Here is an 11,345-nt window from a genome sequence, read left to right as displayed (position 1 = left end):
CGCTTTACTATTGTTTTTATTGAAAGTTAGTACAGTCAAAGTTTAGGCTATAAATTGTTAATTTGGTAGTTAATTCTAGTATTTTAGCGACCTAGTTTTATCTATATCAGTATTCTTCCTCAAGAAATCAGTGCCTAAGGATGCAAGAAATCAGATTAGTGCACACACAAATATGGGTTGGGTTTTTCATCAAGAAACAAGCATAAATGGTTATGTTTATGGGAACCATAAACATTTCCATAAATGTAAAAAGCAAACAACTTATTTATAGAAAGTGTCTTATTGTGCAAGCAAACTACTTAGCAAGACATTGAAAGCTTTATTTTTCTTCAAAGACATCAAAGCATTTTTCAGAAAACTATTTGTGAACGTTGAAATCATTTTATCAAAGGTTCAAATATTTTCGAAATAATCTTTGAAGAACGAGTCAAAAGTAACACTTGATTGAACTGTTGTTTTTGCATCTAAACGTAAATTCGAGTTAAAGAACTCCTTACAACACATGATTTTAACATTAATGACAATCTTCATCTTTGATCTTCATGATGATTTTCTTGATAACCCTGATAATTGAAGCTTCATGCTACATGGTTAAAACTTAAGAGGCACACAATTAAATAACAATGAGATTAGTTTGTCTTTAAGACATCATCAACATTAACTAATCAAATTGGGTCTCTTCAATTTCCCTCTTTGATGATGGCAAGACAAATAAAATTGAGTGTGTCATTCCCTCTTAATCCATGGTCAAGATTATTGAAAATTAGTCAAATTTTTAATTAGCCTAAGTAAAACATTTAATCGCCAAGTTAACATAGTTACGGTGTACCCAAGCAAGAGTTATTGAATCACCGCTTGTAATTTTAAACAACTTCCCCTCTTAACATCATCAAGTACCACTCGATCCTTGATCCTTTATGAAGTACTCATGAAGGATCAACTTCCCCCTCTTGGGAAAGACCCGGAATACAGGATAACTAATACTTGATCCTTTATGAAGTACTCATATTTTCCTTTCTTCTGCAACTCTGAAATTTTGTTAATTGAGATGTTTATAATTCGACTTTGATTATGTTGCAGTGGTGGTACTGAACTACTGACTGTGGACCTCTGTAATAGTCTCTGACTTAATGAACTTGTCTCCCCAACTTCAATCATTCATACAGACACTAATTTCCCATTAAACTCCACCACCTAATTTCTCTGTATTTCAACTACATTCATCAATTTTAATTAGTTTTTACTTTATTTTTTTGCCGATTTTAAAGATATCTTTTAAGTAAACTTCTCAACAACTTATCTGGGTTTGTGTCTGATTGTCTATAAAATGAAGAGCTGCTTCTGGGTTTACTCCATTGTGTCTTTTTATTGCTGAGATTTCATGCATTTCTGAAAATTCTGGTACTTTTTTTTATACTAAATATATACCCGTTATTTGAGAACTTTTGTACTCTTTTGTTATCTGATGCAGTATCTTGATAGACAATCTTATACTCCTTTTGTCTCAATCATGTGTTTACTTTTCTATTCGGGTATTTTAATCAAAGCTAAACAAACGAGTGGACTGTAAGGAAGTATCAACCCGTTCAATTATCGGTTTTTGACTTTATGAAATAAATGAGTTAGGTGCTATTTTTTTGGTTATTGTTTCCTGGACAAACTTGGTGTTCAATGCTTTGATTAATACTACAAATCTAGCATCAGAAAAGTTGTGATTATTGGAGGTAGTCTGAGAGTTGAACATGTGGTATATGAAAGGAATGAGGGTAATTAAACCACTTTAAAAGAAGTCAGTTGGCTGATTACTTTGATTTTTTGCATTTTTAGGAACTGGTGTATTGTTGGTCCAATTGAGCAAATTCGGGAATAGGAGAAATTGCTTAGATTTCTTTTGCGCTTCAAGCATCATTCAACCTGCAGTTGGCTGGTTATAACAATTAAAATTAAATGGAAGTCCTGTTATCTGGATGAACAGCATTGCCGAAGTTGTGCGCAATGGCTTTTACTGTGTAACAGTCTGATTAAGTATGGCCAGAAGTAAAAGGGAGAATGTTGAGAAGGCTAAGGTCAAATTTATATTCCGGCTACAGTTCCATGCTAGTCATGTAAGTTCTCATCTTTTCGGAATTTTCATGCACCCTTGTGTCGTAAATTTTCCATCCTGATATAGTTTGATAGTAAGGCAATAATGTTTTGCATTCTAATCTGCGATTATTACGGTTTAGACAGTAAAGTTTTGTTAATGTAGAGCTATCATGATTTCGAAAAAATAAAAATATGTAAAACTATCATTGATTATCTGCGACTGCATGCCTCCTTTTGTTTTGGTTTGATATATTTTTCCAAATTCAACTTCTAGTGATTAAGTACCTACAGCATTATGAACGAAGATCTGTTGTTAAAGATCTTCAAAAGGTTAAAATCAGGAATATTAGACAGTTTACAGATGAAACTTCATCTTGATTGAGGGAAACTTATAGGCACAAGTGATAGTTTCCTTATCACCTCTTCATCTTCCCTTTACCACACCTTCGTTTTTCCTTTACCACCATCACTTTCTCATTTCTCCTTTTCCTTGACCTTCATTACTCCGTAATTGTTAGCTCTGTACAAGCGAGCATCAGCGCCGAGGAACATGTACTAGGTGTATGCGCGACTTGTTCAGATAAGTTTATTGTAGAAATGAACAGGATTCATCATCCACTATTTTTTTTTTTTTGGCACTTTTGCATGGTTCTAATGTAAACTTCTTTCAATAAATAGGAACTTTTCGTTAAATTGCACTTCTGTACTGGAATTTGCTTGAGTGGCTTCATAAGAATTGATGCTCTCTCTTTCTCAATTAATTAACTCAAGACATAGACTGTCTGAACTCGTGCATTTCTTCCTTAAACAGATCCCACAACCTGGTTGGAATAATCTGTTCATATCAGTCATTCCATCTGATTCTGGAAAGGCAACGGCGAAGACTAACAAGGCAAATGTGAGGAACGGAACTTGCAAATGGGCAGATCCAATCTATGAAACTGCAAAGCTTCTGCAAGACTCCAAGACCAAGCAATATGAAGAAAAGCTTTATAAACTTCTCGTTGCAATGGTAAATCACTTTTTTCACTTGCTTATTCTCTGCTTGTATTAGGTCCAATTTTTGTTGTCTCGCATTCTCTCTTTTTTTCTTTTTTCTGACTTATGACTCGTCTTCTCAGGGTACATCAAAATCTAGCCTTCTTGGGGTGGCAAACATAAATCTTTCTGCCTATGTGGATGCATCAGGAACCAATGTTGTTGCGTTGCCTCTTCAAGGACCTGACTCAGGAGCAATCTTACATGTAAATTCCAAATCCTGATTTTAGTAAGAGACAGTCTTTGTGTACAGTATATCCTACTGTAGCATTACCGCATTATCACAGTGTACCTACCTACGCAACTATACCCATGTGTCAACAATGTATAGAGGTGGTTTTCGGATGATTCATCAACAAATTCCGTTTGGAATTGCATTGAATGATTGCTACTTCACGATAAAAAGATATATACATCTAGTATTTTGAACTGTTTTACTTTATTCCTTCATAATAGGGAATCAATGAATGAGTCTTTCACTACATTGGAAATAAATGGCGAAAAAAATATGTTCCTGACATCTTTTAAAAACTGTTTCCAGGTTACAGTGCAGCTGTTAACTTCCAAAACTGGTTCCAGGTATGTTTGTACCAGTACTAACTAAAAGTACACGCTCCCAATAGTAATTCGGTTATAAACTTATGGCTTTTATGTATTCAGGAAGTTTGAACAGCCGACAGAAGTCGACCAAGACTTGCCAACAAACACTGACCGTGATGGTGGAAAACTATCAACTGCGGAGGAAGAAATGGTTCCTCGTGCAGCCATGGTAATGCAGTTTCTTATTTTCCCAACAATATAGGAGTCCTTTTGTTAAATGACCTATGTTCTAGAATATAGGCTAATCCCTTGTTTGGCTGGAGGGATTTGGACGGACAATGAGGGGAGAGAATTCCTTTGTTTGGTTAACATATTGGCTTGAAAGGAAATGTCGGGGAGAGAAATAGAGAGATCATTTTCCTCTGAGGCGAATGAAAGTCCTTCCAACATAGGAGGGATTTGGAAGGAAAACTGCATTACTTCATTCCCTCTCCCCTCCCCTTCCCTCCTAACATCCTATCCAAGCAAGGCTTATATTCCTAATTTTCGACAGGCTGGGAAGTTGGACGACATCTAAAAACTATTTAAATTTGAGAACTGGAAACAATAATCATTGTTCAGTCTAACTCTAGCTGGTATGCTTGGTAAGAGTCAGGATCTACAAATGGCGGTTTCCTTGTGTGGTGATAACTAGTCAAACTTCCATTTGACTGAGGTGAAAAAATGTTAAGATACCTGATGGCTTTCTAAAGTGCTTAGAATAATAACCTTACTCCAATCCTTAAGGGTTCCCGAAAATGGCAGGGTGGGTGGGGCCTTGGGGGCGGGGTTCAGATGTTTGCAACCTTACCACCTTGTGTTAACAGACATAGTGGCCCTGTTTCCGGATGAATCAGAATGAAAAAACGTCGAAAATTGCAATAAAAAAAGTGCAGCTAGTTTAGGGAGCTAATTTGCTCCATTCGATCATTTTTCTAGAGCAACGATGGTACTCAAACTGACATATGTCTGCTTCAGATTTAGTTTGTTAGGGGATCGTGACCTAGTCGATTAAACAGATCCCTTATATTTATGTTGTTCAAATCTTCAAATCACTTACAGGCAAATCCAAGAATTTTATTCAAACCAGTTCCTAAGGAGGAATCAGGCTTCATCGAAGGATATGAAGATTCAACCGCTGGCTTTCATGGATTATCCAATACCTTAGGAAGTTTATATGCAGAAAAACATGAGAACTCTAGTTCACAAGGAACTATCACAATATCCAGTGACATAAGAAGTGTTTCTCCCTCTCATAGTCCTACAATGAACAAAGGGAAATCTGATAATCAATCTCTGGTGCGCGGTACCAGCCACTTGGTTCACCAGTGGGGCCCAGACACTTCCGTGGATCAAGAGATGGCCAATGTTTACGAAGAAAACAATCGACTCAAAGGAGGCCTGAAAGCTGGAGATCGATCCATGCATGAGCTCAGGAAAGAAATTGCCTCTCTGCAAAATTTTGCTGATAGTTTAGGTGTTCAAGCACAAAAGTTGACTGAACAAACAGCTGTTGAAATATCTTCAGAGCAAAATCTGGCAGAACAGGTTTCTGTTCTCAAATCAGAGTGCTTAAAGTTCAGACGCGATCTTGAATTTTTGAGAAATTTGAAAATGAATTCTGATAAAGCCATTTCAGATACTGTTCTAGTTCCGGAGTTCTGCCATCCCGAAGGTATATTGGTTACTTCGGAGACAAGCTCCGTGGAATCTAATAAAGTCACAGAAGAAGAAGTCAATAAAATACTGAGGGAGATGGATGTGGCTAAACTCGAACAGGAGAATCTCGTACGAAAGATGGATGAGATGGAGTGTTATTATAAAGGGATAGTTCACGACCTAGAGGTAAAGCAGAGGCAATTACTTGATGAATTGCAGAATCTCAGACATGAGCATTCATCTTGTATCTATACTTTTCCATCCATCAAAGTTGAGATGGAGGCGATGCATCAACAAAACTGCAGGTTAAGTGCCCATAACAAAGAGCTGGAACAAAGAGCTGCTAATTCAGAAGATGCATTGAGAAGGACAAGAATGAATTACTCGAGCACTGTAGACCAACTGCAAAAGGATCTTGAACTTCTTTCTTTGCAAGTACTCTCGATGTTCGAGACGAATGAAACTCTAATTGGAGAAGCGCTTTCAGAAGCTTCCCAACCATCCTTCCAAGACACAGATGTAAACCAAAATATGGAGAGCCAGCTGCCCTTTGTTATTAAAAATCATCATATTGGGTCCAGTAGATTGTTAGAGGATGTGAAGAGTTCAGTTGAATCACCGGAAGACTTGTGCATGAAAATGCAGGAAGAACTTTCTGAAATGCATCTTGCAAACATAAATTTAAATATATTTTCAGTGACACTTTATCAGGCTTTACTTGAAGCTTCATTGAGAATAGCCAATGAAATTTGTACTGTGCATGAAAATAAGGCTGTTTCTGATTTTATAAGCAGTGATCTTGCTTTGGAGAATCAAACACTGGATGGGAAGTTGAGGAATTTTAATAATGACAAGTGTATTCTTAGTGATAAAATCAGAGAATTGGAGTCTCTGGTGGATCACTACAAAAGCTATAAATCCAAATATGAAGATTTTGATGCGGAAAAAGCAAATTTGCTGAATCAACTGGAACAAGTTGCTACCGGTAACCATCATCTTTCAAATGAAGTTTCCATATTGCAGGAAGAAATGATGACCATGAAGATCAAAATCAGTGAAAGTGAGAAGTTTCAGCAAATGGTCAGTCATATTGAAGAAAGACTGGAGAAATTGCTGGGAATTGGCGAAGATGGAGTCAATGGTTTGCCACCTTGCAGCAAAGAAGAGAGAAACATCGGTTGTGCTAAACTCAGGAATATACTTCTGCACTTGGAAGATTGCCTTCAGAACTTCAATGATAAGATCCTCCAGCTTATGGAAGAGAACAAAATTCTTCTGAATGAGCGAAATATTGCTCGTGCATCTTTTGCTAGTGCGGAGGCCAGAGTCAAGAGTGTCAAGCAGAAGTTTGAACATGATGTTCAAGATATTGTTAGTAAATTGAACGAGTCCAGTGGTCTGGTGGAGAAGCTTCAAACTGAGTGTGAGGCTGTTAGTAACAAGCTTCGGGTTATCTCAGATGTAGAGGAAAAATGTACTCAAATGACCAGGGATTTATTGTCTGATTTTACTATGATGGAAGCAGCATTAAAAGATCCCGCTTTGGAAAATAGGGATCTTATAAATGAACTAAAACCAGGCAATCTCAGCCTAAAGGGATTGTTAAATGGCAGTATCAATGAAACTACCACGCTTACAAATGAGCTTGACACTTTAAAAGGAACTATGGTAAGCTTGCAGGACGAGATGTCTTTTCTGAGGGGCTTAAGAGACCAACATGATATCCAGATATTGGATTTGAACAGTCAGTTAAGGGACAGAGACCAGAAGTTGGCGCAACTTTACCAACTAAACAAGGCACTGGAGGAAAAATTTACGAGTTCTGAATTTCAGTTGCTGGAAACGCATGGACTTCTTATAGCCATGGATGTTGTACAGACTGTTGTAGTGAAGCAGTATAAGCTCTATGTTGAGGAGCTATTTTGGCAAATTGAGTACTCCAACAACAACAGCCTTGAAGAAACTAACAAAAATAATCTTGACCAGACTTCCCGACTAAGCAACTGCCTCTCTGGAAAACAAAACTTTGCTGCAGAAAATTCTAGCCTGTTATCAGATCTTAAATCTCAAAAATCCATTTTGGAATATTACATTGCTTTCAACCAAGAACTTGAGCATTGCAACAGTTGTATAGTCACAGAACTTAACGAATATAAAACAAATGGATTTTTTGAGATCGAGGAGCTTAAGAGCTTGCTTAGAAATAGCGAAACTGAGATTGAGGTTTTGATATTCTCAAAGGAAGAGCTGGAAACAAGGTTACTTGTAGTTCAAGCAACAGTTGATGAGATAAACTCTCATGAAAAGAGGAAAATTGAAGGGCCGTCATATGCTTCTCGTGAAACTCTGAGAATAGCATTCATCAAGGAGCAGTATGAAACAAAGCTGCAGGAAATTCGTCATCAACTTTCAATTTCTGAAAAGCATGGAGAGGCAATGCTGAGGAAGCTACAAGATTCTGTTGATGATCTTGAGAACACGAAGAAACGCGAAGCATCTCAAATGAAAAGAAATGAAGAACTCCTAATGAAAATTGCAGAATTGGAGATTGAGTTGCATATGGTCCTCGCTGATAACCGTGAAAAATTAACAGCATATGAACAGATGAAGGTTGAGTTGGATTGCTCGACTATGAGTTTAGATTGCTGTAAGAATGAAAAAAATCAGCTACTAACGTCATTAAAGGAATGCAATGATTACAAATGTAAACTGGGAGATGAAGTGGAACTGCTGAGGGAACAGCCGGAGAACCACAAAGCGTCAATGAGACATGTTCTGATTAACCCACAAGCAGCACAGGTATTTTTCTTTGTGCTACACCATGGATATTTTTTGAGAAGAGTTCTAGCTTGACAACTTTATTACATGCTATGTTGTACGGAGTACATATCAGCATGGATATTTTTTTCAAAAGAGATTTACTTGTATCAGTACCTCGAGTTTATGATGTATTCAAGTTTAATGTTTTAGTAAGCTTTATCGAAATCATGGAAGTTACTTTAATGTTATTCATCCATCTGAAATTCTTTAATGTGAATTGTTTCATTATGAAGCAGGAAGTTTTGTCAGACCAGCGAAATAGTGAAAATGATGTCAAGCACAATGAAGACCTCCTCAACAATCAGCTTAAACCGGATGTTTTGTTGTCAATCATTGAACGCCTTCAAAAAGAGGTATGAACTTTCAACTTCTCGGAAGTTGTGTAATCTGATGAGAATCGAGTACTGCATGTTTCATCTCAATATAAGTTGTGCTCCAGTTTTCTATTGAGTTTTATGCGTATTCCCTATGTGTTCTCTTTGTCTTGAAATTGTTGTTTTAACATTTCCATTTGACACCCCTCGGAGAAAGGGAAGTAGATTATTCTAGTTAAGGATGATATACATGGTTTACCTATTACTCTATTAGATATTGCTTGAAAGATTGAGGTGAAGGGTAATTCAGGAATTTAAGCTTTAAAGGCGACTTTTTCCCGCCACTCCGCCAGGCAAATCACGGTAATGTTGTGCACGCTCTAAGTGGTTGACATACTCGTGGTTCCTCAGTCTCGGAATAGATGTTTCTTGGAAGTTTAGTGATAACTGCTAAGCTACGATTATTGTTGTTACAGTTGGAACAGATGAGCAGTGAAAACACGCTGCTGTCAGGAGATGAGAATCCAGATGATCTGGTTGGTGAATTTATTTTTTAACCAGACACAGATAGTTATGCTCAACAACATATTAGTGTTCATTTGTCTTGTAACCTTTTTGCACAGGTGAGCGAGGAACTTGAAAGTATGTCTTCTTTACATAATGACTCTTTAAGAAGAGGGCACAAGATAGACAAAGGGCTTATATCGGAGTTGGAGCTACCAGATGCCTCGCCGTTGAAGAAAAATTCAAGCATCCAATTTGATAACCATACTCAAACTCCAATGAACTAAGTTTCTGAAATTGTTTCTCACCACATCATTGTGACCGTTAGCATCCGGATTTGATAATTATCGCCCAATCATGTGTAATTGTAGTCACTGATATTCTTCTCCAATCTAACTCTAAACTTAACATAATCCATTAATATGTACATCATCTACTAATGCAGACTTTATTAAAGTTAATACTGTTTACCTACAAATAAGAAAAACACGCACCAAAGAAAAAGTTGCAGCCTCTGAATTCCAAGGTTCTTAGATTATCCTACTTAGTTAGTAGTTTACCACAAACTACCTAGAATATAAACTGACAAATAATAAGCAAAATGATCATGATGGATGAATGAGAGAGATTCCGCCTTGTCAAAGAGAGATTTCATTTGTATTGTCACCGTTACCGCCACAAAACCTGGAGTATGGCAGTGCCCCAAAACATACTGCATATAATATTGTAAACCCAGCAACAATGGATAAGAAGAAATAACATTCTAGCTTGAATTTTACGACATCAATAGTTCCCATCGTTTGCATATATTGTGTGATTAACCAAGAAAGCTTAGGTTCAGTCGAGATTCCAGCTAAATAAATAGTATTATTTCCCTCATCTTCATATACACGCATTCGGTTACGGAGTTTCAACAATCGTTTATCAAGCAAAACTTGCCTAGTTTTGTAAACTTCCATACTCCGAATAATCCGATTTGTCTTGATGAATGAGAAACAGAGAAAGTGGTAGTGAATGACAATGTTATCACATAGGCAATCTGAAATCCTCCTCCCACAATCCACATCATGCAACGAACTTGCTCTAACAAACTAGATACGTCAGCATAACAAACTGACCTAACAGCGGTCAATTAGTTGGCGATTAGTTAGTTAGACAAATTGGAAGTTAGTTATGCTATAAATAGCTTAATAATCTTTTTGTAATGCATTCAGAATTTTCATTTACATTTTCTTACACAAAATCTCTCTAAAACTTGTAATCAATTAGTTCTAAGAATAGTTTACATTTTGTAATCTTTACACTTGTAATCATTCTTCGAATTAATACAATTCTTCGATCTTCATCCGAACTCTGTTCTTCATTCTTGGAGTTCCTGTGTTGATCCTGTCTTTGTAACTTTCTTTCCGGATTTTATCCCTGAAGATCGTTACAATTGGTATCAGTCGCCATTAGAATACCTGGGAAGCTTCCGCCATTGATACGTTTTAGAAAGATTGCAACTAATTGACATTGAAGCTGCATTTAAAACTGGCTAAACTCACGATTGCGCAATTAAAAGCACAAATGGAGGAACGCATGAAGGTGATCGAGGATTCCGTGGGGTTCATGAAGGAGCAAAATCAGAGGATTAAGTTACTGTTTCAGGCACTCCAGAATAATCAGGTCACCAATCGAATCAATGAAGAGCCTGGGAATCGAGAAGGTATAAATCCCCAAAACCCTCACAATTTAGGTTTTAATCCTAAGATTGAATTTCCAATTTGATGGTAATAATGCTAGGTTATGGGTCAAGAAATGCAATAGATACTTTGAATTGTGTAAAATCCCTAACAATCAGAAAGCAGATTTAGCTTTTTTGCATGTGGTTGGGAAGGCAGAATCTTGGGTTCATAGTTACATGGCAGTTAGGGGAAATGTGGATTGGGATGATTTTGCTATGGATTTGTGTGTTAGATTCAAAGAACCAACTGATAGTAATATTGTTGAGGAATTTAACAAACTATCTCAAGTTGGATCCTTAGAAGATTATCTTGATGCTTTTGAACACCTTAAGGGATTAATGTTGCAAAGAAATAGATTGTTGCCTAATCAGTATTTCTTGGATAGTTTTGTGGGTGGGTTGAAACCTACAATTAAATCTTTTGTTAAGGCATTTAAACCAGTTTCTCTGAGTGAGGCAATAGAGTATGCCAGGCTACAAGAAGAAACACTTGCTGTCACCAAATCTGGAAATAAACCAATTCTTGAAAAACCACCCCAAATGAGACCAAATTACACATCTTTTCAGTCTCATTACAGACCCGGTTCTTCCATATACATGAAATACGACAACAAAATCACCCC

General features: G+C 36.9%; 1 protein-coding gene across 6 annotated transcripts; it reads left to right on the top strand.

Moving 5' to 3' along the window:
• The first annotated feature begins 909 nt into the window (after positions 1 to 909).
• LOC141605482 (uncharacterized) lies at positions 910 to 9,460 on the top strand. Of its 6 annotated transcripts, none has more exons than XM_074424275.1 (10): positions 910 to 999; positions 1,828 to 2,105; positions 2,897 to 3,097; positions 3,207 to 3,329; positions 3,665 to 3,702; positions 3,784 to 3,892; positions 4,765 to 8,172; positions 8,418 to 8,534; positions 8,972 to 9,065; positions 9,119 to 9,460. In XM_074424275.1, the coding sequence occupies exons 2-9, from the start codon at positions 2,028 to 2,030 to the stop codon at positions 9,050 to 9,052; spliced, it is 4,155 nt and encodes a 1,384-aa protein (XP_074280376.1). In that variant the 5' UTR covers positions 910 to 999; positions 1,828 to 2,027; the 3' UTR covers positions 9,053 to 9,065; positions 9,119 to 9,460. The 6 variants fall into 6 exon arrangements, with proteins under 6 accessions (XP_074280376.1, XP_074280374.1, XP_074280375.1 ...); XM_074424273.1 differs by lacking the exon at positions 910 to 999 and adding an exon at positions 1,063 to 1,401; XM_074424274.1 differs by lacking the exon at positions 910 to 999 and adding an exon at positions 1,063 to 1,724.
• The last annotated feature ends 1,885 nt before the right edge of the window (positions 9,461 to 11,345 follow it).

This window comes from Silene latifolia, chromosome 10 (genome assembly GCF_048544455.1).
Source record: "Silene latifolia isolate original U9 population chromosome 10, ASM4854445v1, whole genome shotgun sequence".
Classification (NCBI taxonomy): Eukaryota; Viridiplantae; Streptophyta; class Magnoliopsida; order Caryophyllales; family Caryophyllaceae; genus Silene; species Silene latifolia.
The sequence above is the reverse complement of the archived record's forward strand: the minus strand, read 5'-3'. Positions and strand labels throughout refer to the sequence as shown.